This window comes from Lissotriton vulgaris, unplaced genomic scaffold (assembly GCF_964263255.1).
Source record: "Lissotriton vulgaris unplaced genomic scaffold, aLisVul1.2 SCAFFOLD_610, whole genome shotgun sequence".
NCBI classification, from domain to species: domain Eukaryota; kingdom Metazoa; phylum Chordata; class Amphibia; order Caudata; family Salamandridae; genus Lissotriton; species Lissotriton vulgaris.
In genome coordinates, this window is record NW_028244781.1 from 228,616 (window position 1) to 246,441 (window position 17,826).

The window sequence follows — 17,826 nt, forward strand, 5'->3', positions numbered from 1 at the left end:
TCTATCAATGAGTGATTTTTAGCAGCTTTATTCATAGCCTGGCAAAACGTGTGATGAGACAGTTTTAAGGCCCACAAATCACCTGCATTTGTTTAAAACGTAAAGAGGAATATAAGTATTTACTGTAGGTTGACTTAGCATCATGGATTATGGTTTCCCATAGTGCTTTAACTAAAACACTTGATTCGTTATTTCGTATTTTATGCATGGTTTTAATAAAGTGATACCTTCTTACTATATTTTGCTGCAATAAGCCATATTCTAAACGGATTTGGGCTGGGGAGGCATAGATGGTAGATGGAAAACCTGTTTATATGGTTTTGTTTCGTTTCGCCGGGACGCCAGCTGCACGCTCGCAGGGTGGGGCTGTGGCTGCAGATGTGGGCCGCTGCAAGGGGTGGGGCTGGCAGTGTGCGGGGGGAGGGGTTGCCCTGTGTGGGGCTGAGGGGTAGGGCGGTGTAAGTGTGCGGTGGGGCTCAGTGTATTATGCTGCCCCGTGAGCAGTGGAGCTGTCAGGTCGGGAGGGGTTCTAGCTGCGGGCGTCTGTGGGGTTGGCGCCTTTGTATTATGCGGAGGGAGCTGTGGTTTTTCTGGGATCGCCACTTTAATCTCTGATACCTGTAATGTTACTGGGGAGGGAGGGGGTTATGGGGGCAGGGTTTGTGTGGAAGTATTGTGCGATGATACAAATTGAAGGGCGGGGCTTAATTTGCGGGCTCTGGGGAGTTGTGAGACGTCTTCAATGCTCTGGGAAGGAGCCTAGTTCTTTTTTTTCTTAGGTTTTTTTTTTTGCAACTGAATGTAAATAACTTGATTGGCAAGTGCGTCGCCGGAGTTTATATATGAGGTACATAAAGTTACAGACGTGCAGTGCTCTGTGGATCACACAAACAAAGCCGCATTTCAACGCACGCTGTTAAAGCACACTTCCATTCCTCGTGTGCTTGTTACTGCAACCATGGCGCCAGCAAGGCGCCACTTCTTTCCTTTCCTGAAAGTACAGGCCATAAATTTTGCAAGCGTCAGCTGGACATGATTAACAATGAAACTGAAAGTTAGAAAGTTAATGAACAGCAACGGCTCACAGTCACAGTGGATGCTAGCGCGTCCACATTTCCAGTCCGGCCTGCAGCCTGCACGTGCCCATCTCCTGTCTCCCATGAGAGCCCTTGAGAGCCAAGTCAGCAACAATAGGTCTCGCTGGCGACAGCGCTTCGCGCTGCGTCACCAGGTGCGAGTCCTAAAAAGCCCTTCTGTGGGGCTAACAACAATTTCCACAGGGGAGGACTTTGTAAACCATCCCCAGAAAGTCCAGGCACACTCTTCATAGACCTTTAATGGGACAGTAGTTACGTGTACCCTTTCTCTATGGCTGGCAATGGATTACTGAGAGAGGCGCGTTGCCCAGTCCATGCCCTATTATCTCTTGCCTTTTCATGCTCCTGCAGCTTTATATTAGCCCCTCACTGACTCAGTTCATTGTCTTATCTCCTTTGTTTGGACAATAGACCATAAGAATGGAAACCTGGCACTCCACTCTTCCCTACTCCTTATCTTAGCCCCTCCTACAACAGTTTTTCCTTCTCCCCACATGCCATTGTCTCAGCCTGTGAGGTTCCCCTGGACCCATCTTCTCTCAGATCCCTCTCTCCTCTGTGACTCAGCCTGAAGCCCCATGGGACACCAACATAATGGGCCAGCCAGAGACCCTTACTTAAAAACACCAGCACTGCCCACATGTCCAGAGCAATACTATTTTCGGTATAGTTGTAAGATGTATGTTTGCTCTTGCTTGGTTGTTGGACAACAGCTTGTTTATGTAACACTTATGTAACTGTAGCACTTTCCAGTAATAGCCACTTTGGTTTTTGTGACAACTCAAATCCATCTATTATCCTATGTGCTGTAATGCATGCTTGAGCTAATGCAAAACATTTCTGATCGAAATGTTATTCAATGTTTAAACTAAATAAATAAACAATGCATACATAACTAAATACATAAATAGGTGATTGAGTCCAGGAAAGTGCCAAGGGACAACACATGCCATAATGAGGCAAGCCACTGTTGTGGGACAGGGCACTGGCATGGAAAGAGGTCAAGCTAGTGTGGGATCAAGAGCAGGAAAAGGACGTGAGATGGGGTCACACTTGGATGTTAGCTCAGGTGAAGGGTAAAACTCAGGTGGAGTGGCAGAGGAAAGGACACAGGACTCGGTTGTAAAGTCATGTATGGGATAGCATTGAGGTTCAGGGTGTCCCCAGAAAACATGGTCCCTTGGGCAGTGACACTCTGATCTATCCTGTGGGACAGACAGACCCAAACACAACGTACCGCAGTTGAAACACGTACTCCACCGATCACACAAAACACATTTGGTGGATGGTCACAAATCTGCTGTCTACATTTCAAAGGAACAAGAGTGGGCCATGCAAATGCAGAGTGCTGGTCTATACATTAGCTTCATTTTATTACAAAACCGAATTGTTCTACTCAAGATGGACGCCCTCATAAAAGGTGAACTACTTCTTGCATTTCCTTGTGGGTTGTATTGATCTTGCCTGGGGTACATATTTTTCTGTAAAGACTCAAACCCATGGGAGAGGAACAGCAAGACTTTCCAGGAAATTGTGATGTATGAAATGTCACAGCTGCCTGTATTCAAGGTACAAACACTCTCTGAAGTTTCTCACTTCTCTCCTTCCCAGGGCTTTTGCTGGCGCGACTGTGCATGACTGCTTCAACTGGCTATCAGTACTGATCCTACTGCCCCTTGAGGTTGCCACTAGCTACTTGCACCACGTCACTAGGCTGGTGGTGGCCATGTTTAAGATTGAGAGCGGCAAAGACGCCCCAGACCTACTGAAGATACTGACTGAGCCCTTCACCAAGTTGGTGATCCAGGTGAGAGCGAATCAACCGAAGCCGGATGCAGAGGACACCAGAAGACAACCTGTGCCATGAAAGCATCTGAGATATGATTACAGCAGTCGTTATCAAACAGCAACATGTGATATGGGGTGGCCTGGGATTTAGTGGAGAAGTAGAAAAGGCTGAACCTGCAAAAGAGTTTAAGATACTGGGTGGGAGGTGAAGAGGGTGTCAAATGGCATAGAAGGATGTGAGATAGCTGGGGTGAAGTAGTGATGTGCAATCCACCCCATGAAAGGAATTTGAAATAATGGGCGCAAGGGTGTTGGAGTGGCCATCAAGCATCCATTGGTCATGCTGGCATTCCAGGAGGAGAGATGTCATAGAAACACCAAGATCCAAGGCCTCACCAGGAGATTGTGTGGAGTGGCTTTTTTTACCAATCTTGCAGGAGAAATGTTTTTACTGTAACAGAGTAACAATGAAGTACCAGCAGTCCACATGCTTTAAACTATGCTCCTTGAACACAGTCTGCCTAAACTATAAATCTAGAAGTTCATCTAGAAATAGGCACCCATTAAAGTACATTAAGGAAAGGAACGATGACAAAGTGAACATATGGATAGGCAAGATTATAGTTCTCAACTGACCTTCATTTGACCTATATGTGCTGTCCTGTGTAAATGTCCCCATGGCCACTGCAACATTTTTAGGTCCTCGTCGCCAAGAGGGTCGATAAAACGTGTACTCATTTAACTGAACTTAAACCTGCTGGCTTATTCTTGACCGAGCTCCCAGTTGGAATTTATTCGCATTTCCTCCATGGACTCAAGATTACCGATGCCTTACTGGGGGACTCTTCAGTTATTTCTGCTGTGGAAAAATATTTCTGACAATTCTTTAAAACGTCCAAACTGGACCATCTTCTCTTTAGATGTATCACAGCTTCACGAACATCTAAAAGCCTATATAAATCAACCAGGGTTTATACCCATCATGGGACAGAGACACCTTTTGACTGCATTTAACACGGCCTGTTGAATGCAGTCTATGAGGGCAGCTGGTCATGTTGGACTTATCTGCCACATTCACAACTCTGTATCACCCTCTCCTGATCCACCAGATAATTCATCTGGCACGAGCAATACACAGAGCATGTACCTGGTTTGCTTCCTTTCTGGCGGACAGGGTCAATACAAGCGTCCTGGCCTTTCTGCCAACTCTGAAGACACTATAGATTTGCTGAGCAGCCACCATGTTTATTGCAGCCCCTCAGCACAGTGTTTTTTGTTTTCAAAATAAAACTCAAGTGGGAGTTTGTTTATTAAAAACTAAAAATCCTAATGGCCCTGATAACATGGGAGTTTTCTCCGTGTGATTGAGTAATGTTTTAATTTTCTTTCTGTTCTGGACTTCCAGACTTTTCCTGGCAGTTCTGAACAAGCAAAAAAAGCATTTCAGAATGCCTGCCCTAAAAAGGGTGGACTGTCTGAGTTCCCTATACCTACGGTCCCATGTACTTGGAGCCATTGGTCTAAGCTTTCTTCAAGTGCAGACAGAGGAGGCTCCACTGGGAAAAACATGATGGTTTGCCTGACTCTAAATAGAAAAGGTGGTCCAAGAAATTTGCGGAAAATATATTCTTACACATTTCTGGTGACGTACCCTGTCCACCAAACTCTAAACAAAGGCCAAAGTCTGATTCCAGTCTTGCAGTGACAATACCCTGAGAAAGTGAATAGGGAGGGACTTTAATGCCTTAGCTGCGGCCGTTATTTCGGCGCAGTGCTAGGCGTTCCAAAGAGTGGGCGGGCCGCGTTGGCCGTTGATCGTTCGCAGCACCAGCCCGGTAGTGCTCCGAACGTTCGGCGGCCGGCGGCAGCAGCTATGAGGCTAACATGCCGATCATAGGGATGCCTGGCTGACATTGAGGGCTGGATAAGTAAACATTAGCTGCAATTACACTTTAGAAACAAGCATTAGCAAACCCAGTAGGGTGTGGGTCCCTTCACCAGTGCTTTTTTCCTTAGTTTGCCCCAATGCATGCCTATGTGCACACACACACACACGGAGGCCATACCCGAAAGGTTTTGCTTATTCTTTCACATAATTATTTCTGAGATATCTGCAGCGATTGTACATGCATCTGATGCTTCACTTTTTAATGAATTTTCTTAAAGCATAAGAAAAAACATTCAAAGATGGAACGCGAGTGAGTTCACATTCGCTGTGGTCATCTTCAAATGCATTTTCTTGAAGCATAAGAACAAGCATTCAAAACGAACTTCTGCGCATGCAAGCACACTCACATACGAGGGTGGCCATCTTGGAATGAGTAAATAAACATTTTAAATGGCCACCTGCCGATATAGCATCGAAAAGGGCTGTAGTGACAAGCTGGTGCCAGGGGTGACAGTTTTTAATAAAGATAGTTATACAAGAAGAACTGGGGTAGCAAGAAGAGATAGAAAAGAAGAGAAAATAGTCCCTAAAATGGCCTCTATGGGAAGGTCGGATGTCAGCAGTGGAATGGTATATGCCATCCAATTAAAGCACATAAAAAAAATCTTTATTTGTCATTTTAAAAACACATGACAACAACCAAAAAAAAGGCATCTCAATAGGGTAGAATACAATAGCATTAGAGCCATTCGTTGCTCACATCAATTTAGATATTACAGTAGAATCGAATATCAGACGAGGCATGGGCCACAATTTGTTACCACACAATATAACACAAGGCCAATGTATTAAGCTATCTCCATCCAATCACACCCGCACCTCACACTGCTATAGTTACCCCTCAATACGTGTGGATTCTTCCCCAAGACTCCTCTCTCCTGTTCCAAAAACTGTTGACAGAGCAAGCCCCAGGCTTCCAAAGTAACTGGAAGTTTGGCATCAGACCTGGCACATTGCATTTGAGTTTCTTTTGCCACTGCTCATTGTGAGACATCCGTAATCCATAGCCCCTTCTAGGGAGCGCTAACCCCCATTCATGTGTTGGCAACCCGCCTCCCCGCCAACACAAGGGCCAGTTGCAGAAACCGGCCAGTCATTTTACACCTCTTGGGGAGGACAAGGTGACCCAACAGGCACAGTTGAGGCATGAGCTCAGCACACAGGACAGAGTGGTCTGCTGCTCCAACCGTACAGGTACCCTCTCCCAGAAGGCATGCACATGCAAGCAGCCCCACCAAAAGTGCATAAAGTCTGCCTCTACTGATGCACAACAGGTACATGCACTCAGGATTAATTCTTTGCAAGCCCAAGGGGGTCATATAGGTGTGATACAGGGAATTAAAGTAAATTAATTTGAACCGGGTGTTACTGGACACAGTCTTCAACAGCTCACATGTCCTGCTGGCCCATGCCACCTCTGAAATAGGGGTCCTGAGATCTGTCTCCAAGTATTTTGCACTCTCAGAGTTTCTCTAATCGTATCCTCCTGTATTTCCTTATAAATTAACTAAATGAGTTGTCGCCCAGACCCCAGCTCAATATCACGGCCAATGTAACCGAGGAAGTTGGTGCTGCATCATAAGGCAGCCAGAGAACTCTTACCATATTTGAAACACCCACATAGTGTAAATTGTCGCGAGCCTATCTCAAACCAATCCTGAGCATCCTCGAAATTCATAAATACATAATTTGGATACATGTCCCCAACCAACTAACAACCTCACTCACGCCAAGATTGATATGACATAGCCTCCTCCTTCTGGTAAAATAGAGCAAACACCCATATAAGCAGCTCCCTGTGATAAGGGGCCTTCCTTGTCAACAACCTTTGCCAAACCACAGAAGTCTGACACACCACATAGGGGGCCTCGGTGGACGCCCCCGAGCCCACCATCAGACATGCCGCGAGCTTGGTCCCCTTCATCATACCCGCCAGGAGATCCTTATTCCAATTTTCTCCCTCCTCCATCCATTTCACCACATGCGACATGTGGGAGGTGCAATAATAAAATTCCAGATTCAGGACCCCAAGCCCACCGTTTTCATACTTCCTCATCAAAGACAGGCGAGCAACTCTACTCAGCCTCCCAGCCCAGATGAGCAAGGTGAGAAAGGAAGTCAACGGACCGAACGCACCAGCACGCAGGGGGTACAGTGAATTCTGGATCATGTGCAGCTTTTGTGGTAGAAAAACCTCCTTCGACTATGAAACTCTACCCATAAGTGATAACAGTAAAGTTTTCCCAAACTTGACAGAGACACACAAGGAGCTAATGATGCACTCAACTCTGTACTGTCACTATTTCTTGTGCGTATGCGCCACTATCATACCGCGATAACAACATTTCACCATGTCCTATTTCAACCCCAAGTCTGGCAACCGTTCCCTAGGAACTCGAGCCAACACTGCCAGTGGAAACACAAGGCGCTTCCTTTTGTTAATTTTGAGTTCAGACATATCACCAAACTCATGCAGAAGCTCCAATAAAACCACTATCGAAGTACCAGGCTCCCTAAGTTAAAATAAAGCGTCATCAGCGTAGAATGATATGATATGTCTAAAGTGCCCCAACTCTATGCCCCACTCATGCAACACCCTATGGACCTGCACCTCAAATGGATCCACCACCAGTGCAAACAAAAGAGGCAAGAGCAGGCACCACTGTCGAATACCACATTCTGTAGCCCACCGGTCAGACCTATACTGGCCCAACCTCACCCGTTCACCTGGCTAGTGTATAACAGTTGAATCCATGCTCCAAACCGAGGCCCACACCTCATAACTCTCATAACCTCCAACAGATACCCCAGTCCACTATATCAAATGCCTTTTCATTATCATTTGAGGGCAACGCCATGTCATCCTGGCTGTCCTCGACCTAATGGAGCACATGCGCCTGGCACCTCAGATTCAAGGTCCTGCTGCAGCCAGGAATACACCCACAATGCTATACATGCACCATTCCAGACACCACCAGACTAAGATGACACACCAAGAGCTTACAGAGTATTTTGATATAAGTGTTTATCATTGTGAGCGGTCGGTACGATGCATGATCGGAAGCGTTTCCATCTGGCTTAGGCAGCATGCATGTAAGGCCTTCACACATACTAGGCCGGTGTACTCCCTTCTCCCTGGCTTCCAAGAAACCTCTAATAAGGCATGAGTCAGTGCTGTCGTAAATCTCTGATACACTTTTGCTAGGAAACCGTCCCACCTTGGGCATTGTTCTCAGGTAGCAAACGCAGAGCCGCCCTGAGCTCCACCAGTGTAACTTCTGCATCCAGTTCCACCACTGCACCTAGCTCGGGCTGCTCCAGAGGGGCCAAGAATCAGATTCACTTAACTACGCCCTTACCACCTCTCCAGGTGCCATTGAAAAGCCGCCACTACGTCCACCTGCGAAGTTGTAATTGCTCCGTCCGGCTCTATCAGATGAATCGCCGGGGGCGGCACACTCTCACTTTGAAGTAGGAAAACCAGCAACCTACTCGACTTTTCTCCGTCCTGATGCAAGCACTGTCTGTGCTGTGTAAGCGTGTATGCATCTAGCCTATGCAATTTTTCTGTTATACTCCTCCTTGCCCTCACCTAATCCCGTTGATGCTCTGGTTTGGTTAGGTCTAGCCTCAGCAAGCCCTCTGTACAAAATTCCTGCAGCGGCTGCCTACACACCCTGCATGTCAAACCCATGCACTGCCCTCTCATCACTGACATCATGGCATCCCACTTGACTGCGCGGACCCAATTGGTCCTCAAATTTTCAGTCAAAGACTGCGATTGCATATTTTGGTCCACACATCTGCTAAGACATCCACAGGGAAATGCCAATTACGAATTTGTGTACTGACCCCCGCCAGTCCATCTCACCGAACATTGGTGCCCGATCTGACAAAAAACTGGTCTAGTGCTGCATCATCAGCAGGGTCTCAACTGGAAATCCACCAGCCAGCACCCTACCTAGCCTACTGAAAAGGTGGTGAGTAATTGAATGGTAGGTAAAGACACTATCCAGAAGTCTACAAGCCCACCAAATTTCCAATAGCACCAAATTAAACATCACCTCATGCAACAACGTAGTCCTTTGTGGCTTCTTGTTAGCCCTGAGAATTCTCCTATCCTGCTTCCTGTCCAAAACCCAGTGAAAATCTCCTAACTAAATAAATGAGCAGGCCATCAACATCGGAACCCATCCTGGAACCTGAAGCACAAGCGGGGGGTCATCAACATTTTAACATATATACATATATAGAAATGAGACAGCCAAGTCCGCAGCAGGGGAATCCATCCCCTCACACTGCAGAGAATCTGTCTCAGCCACTCACATGGTACCATCATCCTGAACCATGACTCTATATCAGTCCTGGGACTCACCAACTGATAAGCCCCCACTGGAGTGACTCCAGTCCCCTGGCCCTACGACACCCCAAAGCGGCTCTGGGATTCAAAGTCTACGGGTCAATGCACCTGAAGCCAATCTCATACGTCCTGTGGTCGCTCATTGAAGTGCGCCTTACCGTTAGAGAGAATGCTCGATTTGGAGGGGTAAAGTAACATGTTCTTTGGATTCATACGGCGTAACTTCTGTTTGACTCAAAGGAACATTTTGCGCTGCTCCTGAACTTTTCTTGTGTAATCTGGGAACATGAAAATAGTAAGATTGTCAAATCTTCTGATGTTTTGCGGCCTAACTGCTGTGAGGATACAGTCTCTGTCCCTATAATTCAGTATTTTTGCTATAATGGCCTGAGAGGTCCTGCAAGTGGCAGAGATGAGACCAAAGCGAGGTGCGCCCTCTAGACCACAAATATTTCCAACATCCTTTCCGGGTTCACCTGCAGCTTGGGCCATTCTTCCAAAAAAGTTTCTGCTGATGAGCCCTCCACACACTCTTGTAACCGCCGGAATCGAAGGTTACATCAGCTTGATTGACCCCCACATCCTCCACCTGAGCCTCCAACTCCCTTGTGACCACTGGCATCATAGCCATCTGCTGCTTTAGCATGTAAGCCTTACCCTGAAGGGCCTCATTGTTATTCTCAGCAGTGTCACCTTCTCAGACACTTTCCTCATATCTTCCCTAATTAGATTCACATCTAGGAATGCTGTCTCAATCTCATCTTCCAGTGTGGTGCGCAACCCATGTATGGCCCCAGTACCTTGGCACGCAAGGGCTCACCTTCGTGCTCCTTGAGTCTGCGCCCCCTGCCTGATCAGCCGCTGTGACGATTGTTGGAAGGTGGCATAGTGTTACATGCAGGCATCGTTGAATATTTGGCTTTACCCATAGTTGCACCAACACAAGTCCGCAATTAGCAGCACCGTTCCAACACAGTCCCCCAAACAGTGACAGACTATCTTGTCGAATCATTAGACCAATCCATATGGCATCCACCAAGCGTCCAGCACAGCAGTGTTCCGCACAGCCCCACAGTCTCAGGGACATCTTAAGGATTTTGGGGGCCCAGGGCCAAACATATTTTGGGGGCCCCTGTTCAGAACAGCTTTGAATTTATGAATCAATTTGAGCCCCTGCTTCACACGCCTTTCCGCTTCCTCAGCTGTGTTAGTGATCCAGTTTGCATCATAGGCATTAGCCTAAATATTCCTGATGCAAACGGATGCGTGCAGCTAACAGCAGTAGGATTTAGTGTTTCCTGCCCTGATACTTGGTTTTTAATACTTTTTAAATTGTATGTGTGTAGCTGGATTACTTTGTGCTTTTTAACAATTCTCCTACCTACGCGCACTTGCACTTTACTTGATTCTGCTTGCCTACACTTCCTTAACTGCTCCGATTCGCATCTCACTTTTCCTCCAGTCCTCGTCCGCCGTGGCTGATATGCCGATTGTGCGGAGGGCTGGGGCTACTATCGGGCTCCTCACTTCAGCCCACACAGTTTTCACTTTCTCAGCTGAGTTAGCGATCCAGTTTGAATCATAGGCATTAGTCTATATATTCACGATGCAAACGGATGCGCACAGCTGACAGCTGTAGGATTTAGTGTTTCCTGCCCTGCTAATAGGTTTTAATACTTTTTGAATTGTATATATGTAGCTGAATTACTCTCTGCTTTTTACCAATGTCTCCTACCTACGCGCGCTTGCACTTTACTTGATTCTGCTTGCCTACACTTCCTTAGCTGCTCCGATACGCATCTCACTTTTCCTCTAGTCCTGGTCCGCAGCGGCTGATACACTAATTATGCGGAGGGCTGGGGCTACTATCGGGCTCCTCACCTCTGCCCACACAGTTTCCGCTTCCTCAGCTGCGTTAGCGAGCCAATTTGCATCATAGGCATTAGCCTATATATTCCCAATGCAAACGGATGAGCCGTGCGGGCACGCCACTGGCGCACCAACGGCACACCAAAGGGAAGCCCGTCTGCGCTCGTCAGCGTCCGGCGCAGGCCATGCTACCCAGTTCCCCTCCGGTGAGTTTCTTCCACTATTTTACAATAGGCAAAAACTGCATAGCCTTAGGCGGCGACCATTATGTCGGTGTACATCGGCTGATCCGAGCTTGAAGGTAGACCTTTGATGCAATAAGGGCAACTGGTCTCTCCTCCAGCCCAGGAAACTCGCACCCAAGTTCCTCCCACGCAACAATAAGTGTAAAAACAATAAGAAAACAGAGGACTTAAAGGCCAGCCTTTTAAATTGTCGCTCTATGCAAAAGCATGAACCACACATTTATGACCTACTTTTAGACAAACAGCTTGATCTTTTATTTCTCACGGAGACCTGGCTGTCTGAAGCCTCCAACCCTACTATCACCTCGGCCATCCCTACAGGTTATAAAATCCTTAGGAAGGACCGACCGACTGGGAAGGGGGCGGTGTCACCATAATTTACAATCAAAAACTAGACTGCTCTCCCATCCTAATGGGAAACATTGAGGGCGCAGAGTCCTTAGACTTCCACTGTACTTTATCTCCCATCATAGCACAGCTGGTTTTCTGATTTACAGACCTCCCGGTGCAATTGGAAATTTTATTAATATGCTTAATACAGCCACCACCTCCCTGGCCTTAAAATACAACAGCTGCCTTAATTTTGGGAGATTTCAATATGCATTTGCACATTGGAAAAGACCCTCAATTAATTTCCTTGTTGGAGACGCTGCAGGCCTGCAACATGCTTCCATCTATTTCTTTGGCCACCCATGAGAAGGGCCATACCCTAGACCAAATCTTTCACAACGTTGACATATCAGTAAGCCTATCCTTTCCCATTACCTGGTATGACCACCTCCTATTAGAATTTGTCATTCCCAACTCTGCCACAGCCTCTCGGGCTAACGCAGGGCAGAGGGTCCCTAATTACAGGACGTTCCATAAAATATCCATCCCGATGTTAGCAGATGCCCTAGGTCATTCCTCACCGGAGCTGTCTGGCTGCCCTGACTCAGACCCCCTCTCAATAGATTCATGGCTCATTGATGTGGCTGTACCGGTTGTCTCCTGCTCCTCAAAGAGGTCGGCCTTCTAACTCCATGGTCTAACGATTCCCTCAGATCTAGAAAAGGAAATTGTAGAAAATTCGAACTGAAATGGCGTAAATCCTATCTACCTGAGGACAGGAAGGTGTATAAAGACACTTTAAAAGCTCATTACATTCTCGTGAAGGCAGCCAAGAAAAACTTCTTTCAAACCAAGATAGAAAATGCTCAAAATAAGAGTAAAGAAATCTTTAGCATAGTTAAATCCTTTACTGCCCCGAACCCCAGCACAAAGGAAAGGCCATGCAAGGAAGAATGGTCTAGGCAAATAGCTCAATTCCTCCACAAAAAGATCTCTGTGATCCAACAAGCCTTCACTAACATCTCAGAGGATGAACTGACCTTTTACATTAGTTCTAATAGCAAATGTCACCTCTTGTATCCTCCATCTTTACTCGCTATCCCTGAGTTTCAGCTTGAAGAGTCACTGACCCTTCTCCAAAGCATTAAGTCTGGCTCTCCTACCGACCCATGTCCAGCGAATAGCCTGAACCTATTAGCTCCCACCATAAACCCCAGGGTAAACCAGCTCTTTAATGCTTCCTTCTTATCAGGCAACATGCTGAAATTATGGCAGAATGTTAAGAATCTTCTACTGATAAAAAAGGCTAAACCAAACCGACAGACCCAGACAACTACAGGCCAATCTCCCTTCTTCCGGCCCTCTCCAAAGTATTAGAGAAGCATGTTAGCAAGGCCCTCCAGAAACGCATTGAAGATGGGAATGTCCTTCATGAGTCCCAATCCGGTTTTAGGGCTAACAACAGTACGGAGTCCGCTCTGCTGAAAGTGACTGAATTTCTCAAGGGTAAGCTGGACCAGGGAGGCAAGGCTGTTCTGATACTGCTCGATCTGTTGGCGTCCTTCGATACGGTCCCACATGAGAGGTTCCTGAAGAGATTTGCTAACATCGGCTTGGGGGGAACCGCCTTAACATGGATGTCATCCTTCTTGGCAAATAGATCTCAGGACATCTGGCTCCCCCCTTTCTCATCCCTGGTTCCAGCCATGAATGTAGTCCTCTCTCAGGGCTCCATTGTCAGTCCTACCCTTTTTAATATATATCTATCATTCCTTGCATTTCTGGTAGAGGAAGAGGGCGCCAAAATTGTTTCCTATGCTTACGACACTCAGCTGATTTTTACATATGAAAAAGTAACAGACTTTGACGGGACAATGATTAGGTCTTACCTCACAAAGGTTTTTAATTGGCTTAAATCAATCAGCTGAAGTGCAATCCTGACACAACTGAAGTGGATTTCTTTGGTAATACAGAAGTACTTGACTAAAGCTCTTGGTGGCCAAAAGATCTGCCGCCCCTGCCCGTGGAAAAGGAGAAAGTCAAAAACGTAGGAATTGTCTCAGACAAGACACTCTCCATGCGCTTTCAAATCCAAAATCTAAATGGCACTTGCTTAGGCATACTCCTGATGCAAAAAAAATTCCTGTGACTGTTACCGCTTGAGAGCAGAAAGATCGAGGTGCAGGCTCTGGTGACACCGAAGCTTGAGAAAGTCAACAGCGTGCACCCTGGTCTTCCCAAACCCCTTATTCAGTGCCTACAAGGGGTACAAAACACGACTGCCAGAGCCATCCCGAGACCTAAACCCAAATCTAGTATGACCCCTATTCTTAAGTCTCTACACTGGCTCCGCATAAAAGAACAGATCTTCTTTAAAGCGTTCCTTGGCTTAGGAGCCGGCCACCTAAATAAGCGTGTTAATCGCTACACAACATCTAGAAACTTAAGATCTACCAATGCCAACCTGGCCATCATGCCTAAAATATGCAGTGCCCGCAATGGAGTCTGATCCCTTGGCTTTCTAGGCCCAAAATCGTGGAATAGACTTCCTGAGTCTCTGAACCTAACCACAGACCTATTCTCTTTCAGGAAGAACGTAAAAAACCTGACTTTTTAATAATTGATGGGTTTTTTACGCACTTTTTCCTCCCGCTGTCACGTGCCAGGACACTCTAGTCTGGGTGCCTGCGAGCTCTAGTAAATGTGCAAAGGAACCCTCATCCAAATTCTAAGGGCCTTATTTATAAGGCCTTGCTTCACTTTTATGCCGCTGGTGCGTCACTTTTTGTGATGCACCAGCAGCGTTAAAATGTGCCATGTTGCACCCTAGTTACAAAGTGACGCATCTAGGCAGACACGTTGAGGCATTCATTGTCTTTGTAATTATTTTTGTGAATCGTTTGTATTACCACACACTCACGCTGGGACCCCTTCCTTTCAGTACATATGAAACCCAGGTCCCCGTGACTATGTTTGGGTAAACCCCCCTATCTATACACTAAGACTGATGCAGGCCCTTTTACATGGGGCTTGCCCCATGTGAAAGGACACATTGCTGAAGTTGCATCGATTTTTAGACACACCCCAGCAATGCATCACTTTTGCGCCCACAGATATGTCAGAAATACTGACGTATCTGTAACTCCTTGCGACATGATGCGTCATGTCACAAGGAGGGCGCACTAAGAAGTGATGCATACCTGTTTTCACACAGCGATGCATCACTTCTCATAAATAAGGTGCTAAATGTGTTTACATCTAATATTCAGGGATAGTTATGCGTGTTTTAAATATTTTAACACATCAGTAGCTCACCAATATTACTGCAGATAATCTCTGTGATGCTCTCCCATTTCTATGTTAGTCCTTGTTTTGATCTAAAAGAAACTCTTTTTATGTATATTGCATGAAACATAAACACAATATTTATCTGCAAAATGGCTGTACTAGACTCTCACACATCAGGCTCATGAAAAATAAATTAAAGGAAAACAGTATTTAAAACAATCTGTTTAAGAAATAGTCAAGGTCATTAGGGCAAAACTCTGGAGAATGGAGCTGACTCTGTCAGGCCCCCCCCTCCGAAAGGCAGGGGCCCTGGCCCAGAGCCCACTTTGCCCATGCATTAAAACGTCTCTGCGCAGTCTCTAGCACCAGCTACAGTCGACTACACTCCCCACGGCTCCGCAAGACTCCACATCAATGAACAAGGGCTATCCAAGAGCAGCCCCCCTCCCCCCCAGGTGCCCTCTCTGCTGCCACCCAGGGCGGACTCACCTCAACAGTTTATTCCCCTGGGACTTTCTGTGTGTCTTCAGTCCCCTGCAATGGCCAGGTCATATTGCGTCTGCAGCAGAGGTTCTTTCTGAGTTGGTGCTCAGGCCAGAGTTATCCCAGCTTGTGTAAATCTGTCTGATTAGGCCCACTCTTTACTGGAAACAAGCACCCTAATTTCTGTGCCCCTCCTAGCTCCCTCTCATAACTGGGCCACTGTAGGTCCCCACACTGGCATCATTGCTGTCTCTCACATTAGTCCCAATCCTTTGAGAGGGTCACTGGAGGGGGGGCACCCCACACCAGGCTGCAATAGTCCCCGACCTCGAGACGGAGCGCAGCCAGCACAGAGACAAGGCGAATAACTCCTCTTCGTGCAGAGGAACCACTCCGTCCCCGATACCGCTCCGGCAGTCAGCACTTGCCCGCTAGGCCCCAAGGAAAGCAAACATGGGGCCGCTCTGTCGCGCTCCCGCAGCATCTGTAAGGGGCTCTACACCTCTCACCAGCCTTTGGCAATCCCTCTCCAGTTTTGCCTCGCCTGCTAGGCTCCACAGTCTGATACAATGTCTTCAGCACTGCAGCCGGTCGTCACCGGCATGTGGCAAGTGCAGAATAGGTATCCCCCTCCCCCAGGCTCCAGGGGCTCATCAGGGCGCCAACAGCAGTCGCCTCGCCCCCTGGCAGCTATCACCACTGCATCGAAGCCAGGGGCACCAGAGAACACAGCAACTCAGTACCAGGCTCAACTACGCTCTGCAGGCCCACCAAGGCTGCGGTTGCACGACTTGCTGTGCCGCTCAGGATTGCAACTTCTCAGCTCTGCAGGAGCCTTCAAAACAGCTTTAAGTGAGTGGTCAGAAGTGGTTGAAAGTGGTTCCTGTATGTTTCCAAAAAGAGCCCAAAGGGATTGTTCTTTTTGACAGAAGTGTCTATGTTGGTGTCCTGTCCCTTTGGCATAGTAGGACCCCTCTCTCTAATTTTTTGAATGCCTCCAAAACAGCTCCATTTAGTCGACCCTCCACTCCGGATCACTGACTACACTACACCTGCCCCCAACTGCAGCTCAGAGCACAGGATGAAGAAGGATTATGCACGGGTTTGCTGGGAGAGGCGAGCTCCATGTCCTGTCGGCCATCTTGCCAGGTCACGCCCCAACAAAAGCACAAGTAGACTGAAATGCTCCTTGGGCAGGACTAGAATAAGAATAGGGAGGAAAACTGTCAAACCAGAAGCATGGAAGTGAGGTAGGCAAGAAAGCAATACAATCACGAGCATGTGGCTGACTTATAGCTACCTCTTTGTATTGTACTGACAAGAGCTAAAGCAGTTTATAGGCAAGACTTTAAAATGGAGGGAAATCATGCTGACTGAGGTATTGTCCAAAGTCCTTCAAATAAACACCTTCCAGCTGCCGAAGTTTAAAAAAGGGGTATCGGTGTTGAACAAGTGGATCATCATCCTATGACTTTGGTGTAGAACCCAGCTAGGGAAATAGTAACATTTAGTTAAAGTTGAAGAAAAAGCCTTCTGGGCACACTTTCAAAAAATACAAAAGGCTGGAGCCTCAAGGAAACTGATTGCTGAGTCAGCATCAAAAAAACATCGTACTGGCTCTCGGCTAAATATAAGACAAGTTTGAAATCCTCAGCCTCGTACATCAATGTCAGCTCACTGCTGCAAGGAGTACCTTCAGAGTGTGGTGTATCGTACTGTTTACAATACTGTGCACCCACCAGTCCGTGGTTAAAAAGGGGAACTTTTCGGCGCCATTTTGACTCCTGCTTGTCCTCCATAATGTTTTTCCTGAGACTAACTTTAGCTTCAGATGTGACAGAAATACACAATAGCTCATTTGTCAACAGCGAGATTGAGGTTGAACTAGGAAATACCATGTGCACTGTGCACTGGAAGTTGCCACAATTCTCACGCCCTGAACAGTTTGGCATCTCATTGCAGTTTTACATTTCTTTCATACAAATGATTTCAGTAAACATCTTTCTTTTCTATGATCTTCAACTAGTACAATGGAATACAGCTTTGTTGACTGTAGTCACTGTAGCCTGCTGAGCCAATGAGCTTTTGGGCTCTGCCTTTCATGTTTTGCTATCCACGCTTGATCCGAAGAATCCTGGCCTTTCTGCTTCTGCTCCCATGGCTCCCGCTCTTGCTTGCCAGTCTGATGTTGAGCAGTGGTTACTGCAATCTAATATATAAGGACCCTCTTGCAAAGTCCTCGGCCAAGCACTGTGGAGTGAAGAACTATGCTTCCCGCCCTCATTCTCTGATCATATCTATCCAACACAGATTCCTCCTCAATGGACGCAACCAAAGGGTCGAATTCAATCAGGATACCATCCTCATCAATTAACCGAGTCTACTCTTTCACCTCTCCAAATGACAACACCCATCAGC

General features: G+C 46.9%; 1 protein-coding gene across 1 annotated transcript in view; it reads left to right on the plus strand.

Moving 5' to 3' along the window:
- Positions 1–17,826, plus strand: part of LOC147666738 (sodium-dependent phosphate transport protein 2A-like) — a 149,882-nt gene that overhangs the window by 91,708 nt on the left and 40,348 nt on the right. Inside the window, exon 8 of the mRNA XM_086948912.1 lies at positions 2,709–2,904. Within this exon, the coding sequence (XP_086805038.1) occupies positions 2,709–2,904 (196 nt within the window). The remainder of the gene's footprint in view (positions 1–2,708; positions 2,905–17,826) is intronic.